The sequence below is a fragment of the Lytechinus variegatus genome, chromosome 18 (assembly GCF_018143015.1).
Source record: "Lytechinus variegatus isolate NC3 chromosome 18, Lvar_3.0, whole genome shotgun sequence".
Taxonomy (NCBI): Eukaryota; Metazoa; Echinodermata; class Echinoidea; order Temnopleuroida; family Toxopneustidae; genus Lytechinus; species Lytechinus variegatus.
The window spans coordinates 19,531,005-19,549,763 of record NC_054757.1 but is presented as its reverse complement, the minus strand read 5'-3'; the positions used below and the strand labels follow the sequence as shown (position 1 = coordinate 19,549,763).

General features: G+C 38.7%; 1 protein-coding gene across 1 annotated transcript; it reads left to right on the top strand.

The window, feature by feature from the left end:
* Window positions 1–5,684: 5,684 nt before the first annotated feature.
* Window positions 5,685–18,484, top strand: LOC121431650 (protein NDNF-like). Its single transcript, XM_041629254.1, has 4 exons — window positions 5,685–6,092; window positions 12,133–12,375; window positions 14,757–14,875; window positions 15,601–18,484. The coding sequence occupies exons 1-4, from the start codon at window positions 6,085–6,087 to the stop codon at window positions 16,974–16,976; spliced, it is 1,746 nt and encodes a 581-aa protein (XP_041485188.1). The 5' UTR covers window positions 5,685–6,084; the 3' UTR covers window positions 16,977–18,484.
* The last annotated feature ends 275 nt before the right edge of the window (window positions 18,485–18,759 follow it).

The window sequence follows — 18,759 nt, the reverse complement described above, 5'->3', positions numbered from 1 at the left end:
GTGTAAGGTCATTTACCCCCCTCCCCCCCCCCAATATTGTAAGACGTTTATCCATGAAATGTTATGTGCAAGGAGAAATAGCGTTTCGATAAGAATATCCTGAAATGTTCGTTGACGATTATGGAAACGTCCAATTCTATTTGTATGTTTAAATATTATCGTACTCTTTGTCCAGCGCTCTCTTTTCCCAATTTTATTTATTTGTATTTCAACGTAGAATGCAGCACGGTGTTAAATTGCGAAATGTTATATTTTGTTAATGTTTCCATCATTATAACAACTGTATGGATTTCAGTCATCATGTTAATAATTTGGAAAGTGGTGTTTGTGTTCTTTAACAAATATTATTAAGCACATGCAGAAAACTACATGTGGTCATAGACCATAGTCACTGATGGGCAAGCGTTGGTTGACCGCTGGCCGAGTTGGCTGGAGGAAACCCTACCTTGACCAAGCAGCTTGACATGTTTTCCTTCGAAACCGAGATTAAAGATCGTCCATTTCCTCGGACCGATGAAAGAAAACGCTAGGGGGCGTCCCAGACGACTGATGGATAATATCTTCGGGCAATTGTCATTGTTTTAACTCTAATGCTATGTTTTGTTTACTGGCCATTGGAATTCGGTAAATATTTCCTGCCAAACAAGCAGGAGAGTGGGGTCAAAATGCTCACCTGTCACTAAGAATTGTGAAGAAAAAAAATCACACTTTATAAAATTGAAAATTCAAACATGATTTGTATCTGTTACTGCAAAGCTACAACTAAAAAGTTAAAAAGCATTTATTTTCTTGGGTCTAATATTATTCATCTCTATATATACGATAACCCGTCATATAGGCACTATCGGTAATTTCAAAAAGTGTCTGATTTGTATTTTATATTTAGTAAGTCAATTAATAAAGTAAATGTATGTTCATGAATAATGGAATGTGTATCTTATTTCGTCTTTCTGTTAGAAAAAAATCCCTGTTAATATCTAGTATCAGAAATGCTCTAAAGTATTTCGTCGTGCGAGCCGATCGAAATAAGATGGAACTTGACCATACAGGACGCTGCAATTTGATGTCACCCGAGTAGAGTGGTATCAAGGGAATAACCTTTCTCGGCGATTGCAATCTCCCCCTACTTCACATTCATCGGTTTGAGATGGGACAAGAGTCTCGAATAGGACGAGCATCTCACCGCTGCGGCAGAGAAACGAGGTTAAATCTGAATGAGGAGATGGGGTTGTTGCTTGAGTTGGAGGCGATCTGTCCCGAGTTCGTTACCCGGTCAAATGCGTTTGCCCCCTTCCTCCGTGCCTCTGTTTCGGTTGCTGATGTTTTCTGATCAATAGTTTATGAAATGTATCAAATCCATTGCCAAGATTGGATGTAAGTTTATGAAGGTTAAAATGTCATGTTTTCTACTTGAATAAAACACGATGGGTTTAAAAATATTCAAACTGAATGACGAAACACTTGACCATGTTGATAAGATTTCAAATATCATTGATCACAGGATCGCATATTTTCGTACGGTTAGGATTGTATTTATTTATTGTCTTTTTTGAAGGTTTAAACATGGTAAAGTCTTCCATTTTTTCAAATCTGTAAATTGTTTCTCCAAAAGCACTTGTTTGCCAGTTTTCGGTATATTTTGAAAACGATTCGAACAAATTGCGGCAAAGAACAAGAAATCATGGGAACATTACAAAGATATGGAAAAGTCATAAAACAACCTCAACTTGACTATGGTTCTTGCAGAAAAATATATTGAAAATATCATATTCAAAATAAAATCTCAATCGTCTTTATTCTGTACTTTGTTCTGCCTTTAGTATTTTCCTTGATATATCACTGTCATTTTACTATCGTATGTCACGTACTTTCTCAATGTTTGAATAGCAAATCAGGAGAAAGTCTGATGAGCTGTTAACACAGTCCATTACACTGATAACTGATCCAAATTACAGACTCTCAATTTCAAACACGATTTCAGACTTCGTTTGAAATGGAAAGAAATCTTCTTGTGCTTTCCGGGAGAAGGAATATTATTATAAAAACTGGAGTTGGTATCTAGTACATTTCATCCGTCGTTACGCAATACTGATAATAAAACTATTTAATTTTGCAGTGAATAATGATTATTTTACATATATTAAAATCTGATTTTTTGATTTTACCATTATTCTCGAGAAAAAAGGTAATTTGTTCCTTTTTTATTTTCTACTTTTATTTCAAATTCGGTATAGTTTATTAAACCTCGTTTATTGTTTTTACAGATTTACTTGTAAAATAAGTTGGTTCCTCGCATCAAAATATTCCGTGATTTTGGTTTGCACATAATATGCTTTGAATCTAGGTCGAATGACAAGCACTTGTCGATGAGATGTTTGAATCGATCTGTAAGCAGTGGACCTCTTTCAAAAAACAACATGTTGTTATTACCGTTTTCTTAAGTACACCTAAAACCATCATCTTTGGCGACATCGATGTGGTATGTCTGAGGATGACGAAACTTCCCGGCAAGAAAAGTCTTAAGAAGTCGCTCACCTTTTAAATCAAGTCTCTCACAGGTTGGGACTATATGATACAGGCACAATCAATATCGTGTTCATGCTATTTTTTTTCCTTTACTGCTCATTTATTGAACACCTCGCTGACATCACCTCCTCCCCCCCCCCAAACACACACCCCTTTTCACACTCGTGCCCGCACCCCAATCCCATGACAAACACACCGGAAGAAAATCTTAGTTATGAAACAAAACTTCTTATGAAATTAAAATAATATTTTTTTCACCTACCAACACAATATTGTGTTTACGACCATCCATTTCTATCCCCCCCCCCTCTCTCTCTCTTTCTCTCTTCCTCCTTCTCCCATAGAATCACACACATGCATCCACACCCTCACTCTTCGTCACGCGCACACTCCATGTATTTCACCATCCGTTCCATCTTTTTCTAATGCATTCGTATTCTCATTGTCCATTGGCTTGTTTTCTCCTTCGCTGTCTTTCTCTCTCTCTCTTTACTAACTGTTTCAATGCTTTCTATTATTTCGATCACATACCCCTTATCCAGAGGCCTATTTTCTTGACCAATCCCCCAATTACAAAATGGCGGCGGCAACCAGACCACTCATTCCAAGGTTGCAGACGACATTCAACAAAAAAGCGAAGCATGGCCCGGTTTCCTTGGCGACACTTTCCCGCCATTTCGAGAGTTTGAAGTGGACGGATGTGTGATCTGCAGCGCCGTTTGTCAGCCTACAGCTTGGCCGAAATGTCGGGTTATATTTAGGCCGCCGTCCCGAGCTGCCGATATCGCCATTTGAACTTTTCTAGATAACGATTATACATTAACGAGACTTAATGTCCAGACGGTAGGAGTGTCCAGACGAAAGGGATAGAATATCACACTTCAGTTATTTTGAAAATAAGGAATATGGGGCAATTTCCATAGAGCTTTCATATTCACAATCTATCTGGCTTGTTGTCTCTTTACCAGTCGATAAATGAATCGCCAACATTATTTTGTTGCTATTGCATTTGATTTGATAATTCTCTCTCCCTCCCAGGAATTCTCTTCCTCTGTCTTTCTGCTCTCTCTCTCTCTCTTTTCCCTCGTCAGTCTCACTCATTGTTTCCTTTTATTTTCACACGTAAATCACTAATTTGACTCTCTCTACGTATATCCTACATTTTAATTAGTACCCCCTTTTCCCCATCATCACATCAAGGGTATTCCCCTGTGGCAGCATTGCATCAGATATCCATTGCTATATTTGGCGTGTTATGACCTCAGTTACACCAACAAAGCGGCACCAAACCGACCGATGGTGAGTCATTGAAAGAAACGTAATGGTTTTGATTGGTCAGGGTTGGTCGATTAAGGTGTGACTGCGATATGAGTTGTTTCACAAGCTTTGCACAACATTTCCTGAAACCTGCTGAAGAATGCGCCATCGAGTCCCATCCGACTCATCAACGTTGATTAATGCTTTATAGGCCAGACACTAAATGGCACGTATTCATCATGTATATTTGAATTTAATGTCCTGTTCACCATATTTACGACGACACTCTTTGGTTGTGTGAGCGCGTGGGAGGGCTAAGGATGCTTACCGGCGTATGATCATTATTTTACGTCTTCAGAAGATGAAGAACTATTAAATACTAGTTACTTTCAAACAAGTGATTAATGATCCAGACCTGAGGTGTTAAATGAAATTGTTTATACGATTCCGCTATGTCACATAAGTCTGTGAAAATGAAGGGCTGAAAACTTTTTATTCTATTTCTTGCAAAACTTGAAATGTTTAAAATGTATAGGTAAAATTATATACCTCACTCCCGTCCCATGTGCATGTTTCCAACGTTTGTACTGCGAATATTTTTTTTTTTAGGATCCCATATTAGCTTGCAACCACAAATCTTAAATTTCTTTCGAATCTTTTCCGAATATCTTGAGGGGGGAAAAGATGTTTTACGGTATATAATGTACTTTTAATTATCTTAAAACCACATTTCATGAAAATTCGATATTCGTAAGATTATATGTCATGCTGTTTCCCTCTGATCCATAAATGCCCATAAAATGGTTGAAATAATGGCTTTAATGGTACCGTAACGTTAGGGGAATACAAAATAAAACCACTTTTTTAATGACAAATATTTTTCCAGTACAATTATTTTTTTATAACTTATCTTTTAAGTTTTGAAAAAATGAATCCTTTGGTCTCGAAAGCTATACTAATTATATCATCCTCATTTTTATGTTATTTTGAATGGATTAAGACATGACACAACCAACCGAGCTATGTTGGATCTTTCATTTCTCATGTTGGAGTCTTCACCCCGTGAAGGGTTCCTGAACTTTGCTGCGGTTAATGTCATTATTTTGTCAATCTTTTGCCAAAGCATTATTTCTCTTTATCGGGGGGCTTATCTGAAAGCTTAAAAAGCTGTGTAAACTTGGAAAGATGCCCTTCCCATTCCTGATCATGCTCCTCATTTCTTAGCCCCCTTCCAGCCAGTTTTCATCATCTCTTTTGTCTTTCTTATTCATCTTGGAAAAACCGCAATACATCTCCTTCATCTTCTACATATGCATATCATCATTATCTTTTAGCATCGGTAGGTCTTATCCTCCGCCCGCATTCCAAAGCGGTATACAGCGGGCAAACGGAGAGGGAAGAGTGCCACACTGTTTGTTTCTTTAGTACACATTGCATAAAGATGATGACACGTAACTACAATAATTTGTGTTCTCTGTGGGTGTACTTAGATATTGCACTAAAATTGGGGGTATTCTTCGGTCAAGTGATATATATTAGGCATGTTCTTGTGGAAGGGCATGGTTATCAAAATAGGAATAAATCTGAAAGGAGACTTCATTTGTTTACGTAAGCCAACATTGCGAGTCGGTTTTTTTTCAAGTGTTGGTGTAAGGAAGGGGCAGACGTGCACCCCCATATCCCCTCTTCCATTCCGGCGGCAAATAAAACCCAAACCCTCGATTCTATTCCACTGGGTCGTGTATACAATCTATGTGACCCCCAAGAGAACTACTATATCAGAAGAAGCTACCTTACAGGTTGGGTGGATCGAGCTGCAAGAACTCTCTCATCTTTCGCCTCTTGCCTGGTATTTTATTCCTTGGAGATGTTCCATTTTCTACCACAAAGCTCGTGAGTGTGGAGAGACTAGGTGCGGGCGATCATCATCATCGACGCCTGCTGATTATAAAATATTCATAGTTGAGCGTGCAAGAGAGACACAAAGAGAGAGGAAGCGAAAGATGGGAGTAGGGAGAGAGGATGAGGGAAGTTCACCGTCAAAGGCAAATTGAACTCATAGCACCGACTTACCTTCGCGCTTCGTGCTTCAGCCTTTCAGCTTAAGAGTGTATACATTGTATCTCCACCTTCCAGAAACCAATTGAATTTAACTTATTTGGACATTGCAAATAATACATTCCTACGTTCGGGTAATTTCTATGGATCTAGTTCCGGACAGTCTTATGTAATAAAAACCTGATTCGTTCACTTTCAATAAGGAATATATCAAGGATTAACAACACGCACTTAAGCTCAACAATGATTATGTGAGTATGATCTCGAAAGGGGGGAATTTTGGGTTCATGATGTATGTCTCAATATTTTTTTTTCTGTAAAATCTTTATCGTACATTATTATTTTGAAAATAATAAAATTCACTGAGAATTTCAAAAAGTGTGTCTCGCTTCTCTATCAACATGACCAAGGTGCCGAAAGAAGTTACGAGTACCTATACTCCTCCTTCATTTGACAAAAATCAAAGAAGTGCGTTTCGATTTGCTCCCTTCTCTAATAATAGTTCATTATAATTGAGCCAAAAGTTTTCCTTCCGATGAGCCTATCAAACATTTTCTTTCTTCAAATCCATTTTCCTTCTCGTAAAATCCTCAGTTATCTTATTAGTCATGCCCGAGAAACGAGGAGGAAATGAGGATGAAAAGGTACATTAGTGTTTTAATGGCGTCCCAGAGTGCACTGCGCTAAGTTACCTCTCCGAGATGTAAGAGGCCAACCCTAATGAAGGGGAAGTTCCTCTATACCTGACCTAAAAATGAATTTGTCGATCTATCGGACGTATCGCATAACTATTTACAAAGTTGTTATCAATTCACATCGACATAATCATTTTGCAAAATTAGAATGGATGACAAAGATGATAATGCTATTAAGATCTTCTAATCGGACATCTAATATTGATGGACAAGCAATGAAGGCCTCGCACTTGCCTGTGGTAATGGTACTATTGAGTTTTCGTGATAAACGTTCTCATTATTATCAATAATTGGCATTATCATTGTTATTGTAATTATATTCAATTATTTTCTGTGACTTTATTTGTTATAATCATCATTATAATGTATCATTGTGAATGTAATCCCAGGACCCGGCCGTTAAAATTGACATATACAGTGCGTATCAAAAAAATTACACTTTGAAAAAACCCTGGGGATTAGAAAATATACAACATGTGGGTGATTTTTCACATATATTCTTTGGTTTGGGTCTCATCAATCCAATGAAAGTAAAAGGTCTAACAGAATGTTACACTTGAGTAAGCACTGTCCATTTTTGTAAAGCTCGCAGAAATCTGTTTGCGCAGACATGCTCGTTTTTACGCTGTGTCAATGTGAAAAGGCGAAATCAAACTTAACTTGCGAAACATTTCTCATTCATTTCCCTTGCACTTTTAGTCAATTGAAATAAAACGGATACATTCAAGCATTTTGTCATAATTTTGCCACCCAAATTAAAATGTTAACACTTGGTGTGTGGGGAGTGGAGTGGAGCGCAATGGCACTCTTCGAAGTGTTATGGGCAAGGAAACAATTTTAAAAAGGTAAAATATATCTTCTAGTCAATTTTAGTAGCTAAATTCCACATGTTCTTCATGATTTAGGTCTACTTTTTTTCGCATAAGTATTTCAAAATTCTGCGCAAATCATTTTTCACAAACTGATCAAAAGTAAGTGGTGCTCACTCAAGCGGATATATTTTTCGACAGTTATATCGTCGTTTGCTTAAATGGATCTGTACCAATGTCAAAATGTGGAAAAATCTTCAGGATATTACGAATGTATAAATTTACATGATTTTTTTCTAAGTGTAAACTGTTTTTTGATACGCACTGTAGTGACTTAAATGAAGTAGATTAACAAGATGAACATGTATTTATCGTACCAAATATTGTGTACTCACAAATACAATACTCTGTACATTATTTTTGTTATCAACCTGTATAACATTCTAAACTATTTTTGCACAAAGAAATGAAGAGGTAGAATAGTTTTCATCATATCTGTTTATCATAAGTATCACGGTCACCATAATCATCATATTTGTCACTTTTAAAGGTGAACTCTAGCTGGAAGCAGGTCATTGTTTTTACTCTATGCTGTTGTTCTATTTTGGGTGTAATTCGGTGGGACATCACACTTTGGTGTGACGAAATAATGAAACATAAAAATTGTAGAATTGACTGTTAAGTGGTATAAGCAAGGTCATGTGACTGTAATTTAATTTAGGAAAGGTTCTTCCTCGGTCAAACTGTGAGCATTTTAAGAGATGTCTATGATGGTGACAGTCAGATAGTATGATATCTGCTTCTGATTTTCTATACACCAATATTACCATGGCCACTATCGACATGTATATATATATATATATATATATATATATATATATATATATATAAAGCTAGCCCAATAAAAGATACTTGGAAGCTACGTCTTGAATCAATGCTTGAGTCATTTACGTCTATATATATATATATATAAATATATATGCATAGCTTTACTTAGCTTTAAAAATATAGCTATAATTATGTCAATGTTATTCTTACACTATTGCCAAAACTAACACAGAAATTAATTCTTAAATTGATGCTAATGGTAATTCTAATCATTATACTAAAACCAATCCGTTTAATGATACGAAAACTTATACTCACATTTATCATGTTTATGTGTTTGTCTTACAAACCGGTATTCTGCTGATGATATTGCAAGTATTGCTGGTACTATACTACATCTACTTTTTCTCTTCTTTTACTTCTACTACTGGCACCACCTCCACCAGACCACTACTTTGACTACTACTATACTACTACTACTACTACTACTACTACTACTACTACTACTACTACTACTATACTACTACTACTACTACTACTGCTACTACTACTACTACTACTACTACTACTGCTATACTACTACTACTACTACTACTACTACTACTACTACTACTACTACTACTACTACTACTACTACTACTGCTACTTCTTCTACTACTACTACTATTGCTGCTGCTACTTCTACTTCCCGGAATACTACATTGAATGTTATTTTTTCTTACTAATATAATTATTATTGCTGCTCTTACTGCTGCTGACGTTGCTTCTTCTACTTCTGTTGATGCTGCTATTGCTTCTGACTACTGTACTACCACGTCATACTGAATTACCTAGGCTGCACTTTCTCCTTCAAAACAGTTCATGGTAGACTTAAATGCACTTCCATAACATGAAGCATCGTCTAGAAGTGGTTCATGGATCTTATAATGATGTCTTTATCACTCAAAAACTCGGATATGATTCGCTGATTTTAGTTTCGACTTCTTAATTCCCTTAGAGTCAGATGGACGCGTTATATCAAAACCGTCTAAGCCTCCCCTTGCGCGGAAAATGTATCGCACAGTTGGGCGTGCCAAGTTGATGTGCATGGTCCCCCTTGATATAGTTATATTATCTTTATTCGAAATACAGGGTCACGTGGTGATATTTCGAAACACGCTGACGCTTGTTGACAACTATGTACCTGTTGAAAATTATGAGGCTATAATGAATTCGGATTCTTTTCGATAATTCGTCGAGATCTGTGATTTTCAAGTAGTGGATGGAGGATGGGAAAAAGGTATGCATCATTTCAAAACTCTCACAAGATTAATGAATAATGGAAAAGTGTCGTTAAAACAACCTAAGTGGACTCGGATGCAAGATAAGCGAATAAGTCACGCGAGTATCTACTTTAGTATTATGTATTCCCATTTTTTACCACTCCCCTCCTTGACATACATTTTATTCCTACCTTGCGAATTCTACCAAAAAAAAGAAAGGAGGGTTTCTCCGGTCACTGACCTATATCTTCATGTATTCTCGATAGTCCTTATCGTTTACGAAATGCTATTAGGACGCGATCACCGTCTCTTACCTTTTATGTTCACGTTGACCGACACTTTGTTGAATATTAATTGTTTGCTACTCGTGGGCTTTCCAAAACCTCGCCTTCTTCTTCCTTTAATTCAAATCAAGTGATTTTTTTTTTAATAATTGAAATGCAACAGTCCTACAACCTCTCTTTTATACGCACACACACATGTTCGCGCACCAAAGCAAACCATCACTCTCAATCACAAGGTTACTCGCATCTTTTCCTCAATTTCCCCTCTCTCCCACGCACACACGCGCGTGCGCCCTTTTTACATCCGATCGCACAGGCAGTCTCTTTTTAATTATTTGGTAACACACAAATAAAACACATGAAAGTCATTATAAATCTATACACACGCACATATTCATCCATACTCACGCAATAACCTTCTTCCTCTCAGTTATCTACGTCTCTACTCTCCTTTACCTATCTTCTCTTCATCTCTCCTTCATTCTCTGTATCTTTCTGTCTGACACACAAATGCACACACACACACGCACCCAATTCCATTTCTCTCTCCCTCTTCCACTCTCCGTCTTCCCCGTTGTATCGACACTCGATGAGTCAAGGTATCTTGAGAAAGCACTTTCGGTGCATTTTTACACTCAAGATGAATTAATTATCACTTCTCGAGATGAGCGCGTTCGGTTTTGTCACGTCTAAACACGACTTGCTGATAGATCGTCGTACTTCTCTAAAACCACATTGTACCACATCATCAATAATGTAATATAGACCCTGGGGTGCTTCACAAAGATTTTTAAGTGTGACTTAAGTCGCTCTTAAATTCCCAGTTATGTGCAGTATAAAACGCATTACAGCATTAGTCAAATCGTGCTATGAGGACGCGCGCTACTGCGTATAAATTCCGCGTTCGATATCATGTGAGCGTTTAACACGGGAGTAGGACTCGAAGTCATACTTAACGTTTTGTGAAACACCCCCATGTTTCTGTGGATGGTTAAATCAGTTCCCATCCTACTCTCATTCAATATTCTGATGGATTCGATTTCAACCAACAGGGGGATGGGTGTTATTCAACCTTTATGTGAGAAGCGTGAATAGATGTGATTTGTAATCCGAAGAGCTTATACATGTAGCCCGTTTATTTACTCGTCCAATCCCCAAAGCATGACTATGATTTTCGTCCCATCTTCTAATGCCCTCCAACTATCTCTGTGCTCCTTTATCATTGAAGAAAGACTCATAATGCACTCCCTTGTGCTAATATTTATTGAAATGAATTATGTTCTTTGTCATGTAATATTAGAAATGTTTCATCTCTGTAAAAGCATTTGAATGTATCCATATAGCAGTTTTACATCATTAAAGGTATTTGCTAACATTGATTTGACTTTTTAAAAATCTGAGCTGCGAGGTCCCACTTGTCACCTGCACCTGTGATATGTTACAAAAATGAAGCCCAGAAAAAATCGCGTCCGAAAATCATTATTAAGTGCTACAAAAAAAGTGAAATATAAAGTGACCGGAAATACCATCTCAATTTCATCCATACACTTATGTGTTCTACTATAATCGGCACGATAGAAATTACACAAAACCATCCATTATAACGTATATCAAAGGATTTCTTTCAATATTTTTGTTGTTTTGGAGTTTTTAGGTTGACAGGAAGGCATTCATGTACATATTTCATCTTTTCTTTGATATTTTTTAAATCAAATTTCTACAACGTTAGCATATGCCTTTAATTTTGGAGACCGTTGTGGGAATGCTACCCAGGGAGGGTGAAAGAGGCATATATTGCGTGTTGATCGTTTTTATTGTTTTTAATTCATTCCTTATACTCTAATGAACTTCATGTTATTTAAGAAAATTGTGGTCAATGTAAATACAAATTGCTGTTCAATTGATGAATTATATTGAAGCTGCAATATTTCGTTTAGAAATATTCCCTATACAGTCCCTTTGCACTAAAAACACATAGAATCCTGTATGGTATTGTCAGTTAGAGATCGTGTTCAGTACAAGGCACAGTTCTGGTGACATGGGGGACCAAATGGTGGTCCAATTGCGTTGCCTGATCATTCTGAGCAGATCATATGCAGACGCAAACCCTTGTGTCTCCACAATGGCATGTCCCTCCAATCATTTTGTTCGATCACGTCCCCGTTACACAAAACCTAACGATTGATCATGTAGTTGATTTGCTGAGTTACATACAATGGTAACATATTCAATTTAAGAATTAGCTTTGGGATCAATCACTTCACTTTTTCCTACGGACCCGAAACCTGCCAGGGCCACCACGTTCTTCGTATTGTTCTCCCTTAAACTTCACGACAAATTGATTTTGCTGTGTCCCCAATATTCTTCATGTTCTTTAAGAAAATCAACATTTTTTTTTTTTATTCTATTCCAGTCTGGTACCAGGACTTATCTCCGTTGCGTTTGCAGCCGTCATGAACTCATTATTCAAGCCACCATTGACCTTCTTCCTCCCTCTCCTCCTCCTGGTGTCTCGGGCCAAACTTTCCCCATCGCAACGGCTACCGGGCAACACCCCTGGTGATTCTGGGCGGCACCCGGAGCTCTTCTACGAGAACGGCCTCTTGCCCGACGGCAGGGAGATGACAGCCTATGCAGCACAGGGAACCACCAAAAAGTAAGTCATTCAATATGTTGTATCCCACAAAGGGGGCATGATCTTGACAATAATAATGTGGTTTTTAAAACTTTTATGAACTAGATATTTCGGTTGACTTTAGTATGTCAGTATAGTAGGATATTAGTGAGTGTATTTGGCGGACGCCTATATAATCAATTAACGACTTGTGGTAGGATCCAAAGCATCTTAGTGACGTCAATGACCAGATGATACTTATGGGACAAGATCATGACAGAAATGTTGTAATGTGGGGCTGGTTCAAATTTCATATCTCCTAAGTATAATGCACGTAATATAAAATTAATCTCAGGTCGAGTTTGATTTGACTCTATAGCGAACCCGTATGGAGAGCCACTAATGGTAGCCATCATTGTACGCCATTTTGAACATGGCCTATTTTCTTCTCATTCTTACGTCCTTTGAAGTAAATTTATTTCCTTATATTCTGAACCCGGGTAAATGAGTAGGCCTATGTAAATTTGTAGTTCAGTTTATGGTTACCAATATGTGAAACATGATCTTTATCATTGAATATTCAATTCATCAGTGCATATCATTGGTGGCAAATGAAATATGAAAAGTTGATTACCCGATTGTCTCTTTAACGTTTTAAGAATGGGAAACGGGCATAAATAATCTCGGGAACATTCGTTGTTTCGTATGTGCATTCTGGAAGATTGTGTAGCTGGCTTTCCATTTTGATTTTTAAATTAGATTGCACTTTGGGCCTGAGATTGCCCTCAATGAATTATGAAAAGTGATCCATAATCGCAAAATTAGAAACCATGATTAATTTGGACCAATCACACTTGCTTTGTTCTACACTGCCGCCGAACAAGTTCCGTCCTTACCGCTACTCCCTCTAAAAAGAGACCTTCTCGTATTTCCATCTATCTCCAGATTCGTCTTGGCCCTTGTAAAAAGAGACCAACATTATAATCTGAGAAGACATAACAAACTCTAGCCAACCTTCTCGCGTGTGTCTCTTGAGCTGTACCAGGGGGTTCCGTTTATTTTTCTTGGGGCTTATAACAATATCAATCCTTCAAAAAATTGCCATCCCATTAAACAGTCGTTGTTGTAATGCTTACACTGCTGATGAACTCTAAGCCTTTAAGGTCAGCTCATTGCGGTCAGATTTACGATGAAGATGAGCGCACGCGCACACCCTCATCCATAATACACACATACGCACACCCTCATGCACACACGCGCCACAACCCTCCATATTATACACATACACCCTCATCTATGTTGATGACACACCCACACTCACTATCATCCACATCGCAAAGAATGACACCCCCATCCGTATATCATAGACACACACACACACACACCCTCATCGATATTACACTCACGCACACCCTCAATTAGTCCTATATAAACCTCTCGAGCTTTACAAATAAACTTGACACTCTGAATCATTTCTGACCTTACCTTGCATGATTCCAATGCTTTCTCCACCTTCGCTCTCTCTCTCTCTTGAAAATCTTTTACTTTCCATTTTCCCATTGAAATCATCTTCCTCTATATTTTACATCGAAATCTCAAATTCAACTTCTCCTACGTGCCGAAATACAGCAATGAACATTACATGCCCTTTCACTTTTTTTTTGTTCTTTTCCTTCGATAAACCCATCTTCCCCATCTTTCCTTTAAAACTTCCAGTTGACATTGTAAAAACTTTCTTTTATATCATACTGTCCCAATTTTGCATTTCATATTTTTCTGGTTATGACAACCGTCTTCACTCTGGCAAAGATCCAAAATGATTTAGCACGAAATGATGATCCCTATTGGTACAATGTGAGGTACCTCTAGACATGTTAGGGGGAGACAGTTTTCACGATTAAACAGTCATATACCAACATCACCAATCATCTATTATCATGTCTGTACATGACTGGATGAAACGACCTTTCTTGACATTTTAGGCAATGTTCTTCATGTTCTTCCTTAACATTCCATACCCGGTAGTAAATTTGATTTCCATTTCGTTTTAAAGAAACAGTGTTTCTGTTCCGATTTTAACCATGTCTGTTTGCCGTTCATTTCCTGGGTTAGACTCACTCGAGACACAGCTATCCCCTCATGAGACTTTACCAAGCTAGTATTCTCCTGAATGTATTTCAAAAGTTTCAGGGGGTGACAGTTACCTACAATTGTAATTAGCTGAAATCCATCGACTTAAAGTGCGGTCGTATGCCATTGTCAAACACGGAATCCCTGACACATTTTGAACCGCTGTCATTTTAGCAAAGGAAGTTTCCGTCTCAGTTTGTATCACTCCTTTTTTCACCTTCATGTGTAAACATAAAGAAATATATTAATTGCTCATATGATTGAATTTTCATTTATTTATTTTGTATGTCCAGATTTTTCTTCACGGTTGAAGAAGACAATACTCCGGTACGAATAGTGGTGACTCCTTGTTCGGCCAGGATAGAATGGAATTTATCAATGCTAGAGCTCCCAGAGGACGGCAGTGGTTCCAGTAAGTAAATTTTCTCCTCTTTATAAACACACACGAACACACGCTCCCAATATTTCTTCCCATACACACCTACATACCCACACACACATGTACATTTATTGCGGAAATTGATATCATGTGTACTTATTTCAATTATGCCTCTGCCGGACGATTTTCGTCTGAATAGGAGTCTCATACATCGAGTATAACTAAGATATCGTTAACATACAACCGAGGACCCATCACAGCAAATAGGGGACCTTTTAAGTGCGCCCTTATAATTATGCAAGTATGTATAACGTTTGCAAAGGATCCGCATGCCTTTACCATGTTTACACCATCCACACACATCCCTTCGCATTATGCTACATCCGAGGACAAATTATTTCCTTCTCCTTTTTCCCCTTTTCCTTAAAGTTACTCTTATTGTACATCTCGGGGTTGCCATCCAATTTCCTGGCTACTGTTTTATGAAAGCCCAGCCATGTCCAATAGACATGTGCAAATACCCAACCTTGAGAATCATCGATCAGGGCCAAAATCACACTAGCTTGCAAATCGTCTTTGAATTAAGCAAGTTTATAGTTAAAAAGAGTTCGTCAAATTTTGTAGTGCCCAGACAGCTGACACTGCCTAGACCACCTTTGCGCCTAGATATGACAAATGTTCCTTATCATTTTAATTGTTGGAAACACACATTTACCCACAATGGTCAACAAATTATTACTTTTTATCCGGTTTTCCAGGTGCTGCTGACCAGTTAAGCGAACAGCGCCCTCGACGGCAGCCTACAACTGTCCCTGGGACGATCCTTAAGAGCTATTCGGGCTACGACGCGGGAAAATATATGACCAACACATCTCCAGCGTGCACCTATGTCTTAGAGGTGCGGAGTGTTGAACGAGGGACGTCCTTTCAGATTTATGCGACGTCGACACCCGATTCGGATCATTTCTTTCCAGAGCTCCCGAGTGATCCGCAAGTCGATGTGACGTCATTCAATAAAAACCGGGTGTCGTTGGCGTGGAAGCCGAGTCCTTCCGATGTGGTTTACCATCAACCGGTTCGATACTGCCTGGCGATCAACACCAGACGAAACTACCACACATGGTGTGGTGTCCAGGCCAGTGTTCCGGGTGGCGGTTCCAATCCGTTCCCGTCATCGCAAACGAGGTTTGGCTTCGATTCGGAAAGAGAAATGCGTCGGGCTAGGAAGCGGATTCAAGAAGAACAGGCTATTCTTAGCAGATCTGAGGAAGCTCCTGATATGGTGATTGAATGTGTCGGCTCAAAGACCCTGCATACGATTACCAACTTAGATCCAGCTACGAGATACTTCTTTGACCTCTTTGCCGTGGATCAAGTTACTAATCGAAGCGTAGCCTACATTGGAACGTCGATCTATACCCGCGCCGAACCTCCCGATCGTAGGATCATAAGATTAAAAGATGGTGGGCTGAGAACGATCAGGGCAGAACGCTCGAGTTCAATCAAGCAGTTCAGATTCCCAGTAAGCGGCAAGTCGCGTGACCAGGATGTCAATGTCACTATTCAGTCATGTTCCCAAAAAATTGCGGTAGAGATCTGGAGAGAAGGGGTGAAGATTCGAGATGCTCCAGTGAAATCCCTCAAACATTTCAGCATACGTAATGTGGAAGATGAACTTCTGATAAAAGTCAAGACCAGGAGGCGGACACCGACAGATTATAAAATATTTGCGACAACAAATCCATCAAAGTACCCTTTTCCGCAGCTCCCAAAAGACAGCACGATAAGAGTTTTCAAAAACTTAAGACAGTGTACGTCAGTGACGCTGGCGTGGTTAAGCACAAAAGAGGTTTCACAATATTGTTTGTATATGCGGGAGGAAGATCCGAAAAGCAGAAGCCTCATCAGGCAAGATAGCCGTTGTCATGGACCGAAGAATCGGAAAAAGAGCGAGAAAGTGTTATGTCGCTCGGTCAATGGTGCAGAAGCAGAAAGAGACGCTTTGACAGAAGTGGTTACAGGCCTGAAGCCAGGCACTAAATACATTTTTGACGTGTATGTCAGTGGGGTCGGCAAGGAGACTCTTGCATACAAGAGCAAAACTGTGAAGACAAAACGGACTTGTGACGTTTGAAGGAGAGGACTTCTCTCGAAATGGTAAACACAACACTTGTTGCAAGAGGCTGAAAGACGAACATAATGGATCAAACGTGTGCTAAAAATCCGCAGGGAACGACAAACTCTGGTCGAAGCTGTTATGTATCGCCCTTTACAGCCTTCATAGGTTGTTGACGCGATGGTGAGGACAGGACCAAGTGCTACTGCAAAGGCCATGGTGGATTAACACTTTTGAGACACTGTCGAGGCGCCCTCTACGTGGAATTGGAGAAGCCATAGAGGTCGCTCCAGTGAAAAGTGGCATGTCGAACACCGTAACCTATATCATATTTTATCCACTGTAAATTGAGCCACTCACTTATTTAAAGGTTTACAGGTGTCGTATATGGTGGAGTAACATCTCATCACCGATCGCCACATCAAAGCATGTAAGATATCGGTATCGGAAGAGTGGAGGATATCGGAATCTTTAATTGTATGGACGATGAGAACTGTCAATATCGATATTATCACATATGTGTCGTCTGAATTAATCCGATGACGCGATCGTAAATGCAAATAACGATTGTATATATTTCGTCAACATGAACTCGTCATCATAATCTGAGAATGTATTCGTATTTAATTCATTACAATGTCTGCATTTCTTTCATACATTTTGTGATTTTAATCTTATGAAATTGGTGGCCTTCAAGTGTTTTGACTTATTTTTGTTTCACTGCCAAGTATATTTTAAGTGCAAGTTTTAGTGAGTATTTTTTCCCTGCTGCAGAGCTATTGTTTACGATCTATTTTTGGCGATCATTAAGACCACGTTCTATATCAGCATGATCAGTATGTTGTTATTTAAAGAAAAATATGCTGAAACGTACAATTGGAAATCAGTGATTTCTGAATAATATTTTATGAACTTACGTGCAGGTTTCATTGGAAATGTCGTATGGCGAGTGTCTTCGATAATGACAAATCATGTCCAGTTTACGGGATGCGTTGGCTTGTCTATGATTATATAACAACCAGCCCACTGTAATGATACAGTCAGACCAGGAAAACTGACTCTTAACCGACCGACGGAATGTCGTTCGAAGTAACGGAATAGATTTGATCTATCTGGAGTGGGCTTGGTTGGTGTGACTGCGACGTACTGATCCCACTGTGCCAGACTTTAAAAATCCAGGTTTTGGGTATGTTCTGCTCAAAATCAATGCAGAATAAAGGCATCATTTACCTCACTTCATATATATGGTGATCAAACATTAGTTCCGCCATCACTTCTGCGTTGCCGATTTAAATGCTTACATGATGAAGAAGAAAAAACATCATACCGGTGTTTATCTAACCATTGAAATGCATGAGGAGTGGTGAATTTACATTAAATGGGAAGTCCACTCTGACAGAAAGTCACCAATATTTTTTTATTACTTTTAATGCTATTTTTATCACGACCTTTCCTTCAGGGCGAGTTTCCCCTTTAATGTCTTGCCAAAATAATGCCTAGCCCTATTGAAAGTCGAACCACGGTAACCCGGATGGACAAAAACAATGCACTTCCATCTTTAACATGCCACAGCAGGGCCCTGGGGACGACTTTTACTGGGGCTGCTGATGTAAATTTGTAAAGCCAAAAAAGAAATAATAATGAAATAAAAAGAAATCACTACAGAATGGACGTTGAATTGGTCGCGAGAAATTTGAAATGCCAATAAAAAGGGGGATATAACTACAAAATAAACGTCAGTTTGGTTACAATTTTCTATTTTTCCCCACTTCCTAAACACCTGGGGTGTTGCCTATGGAGA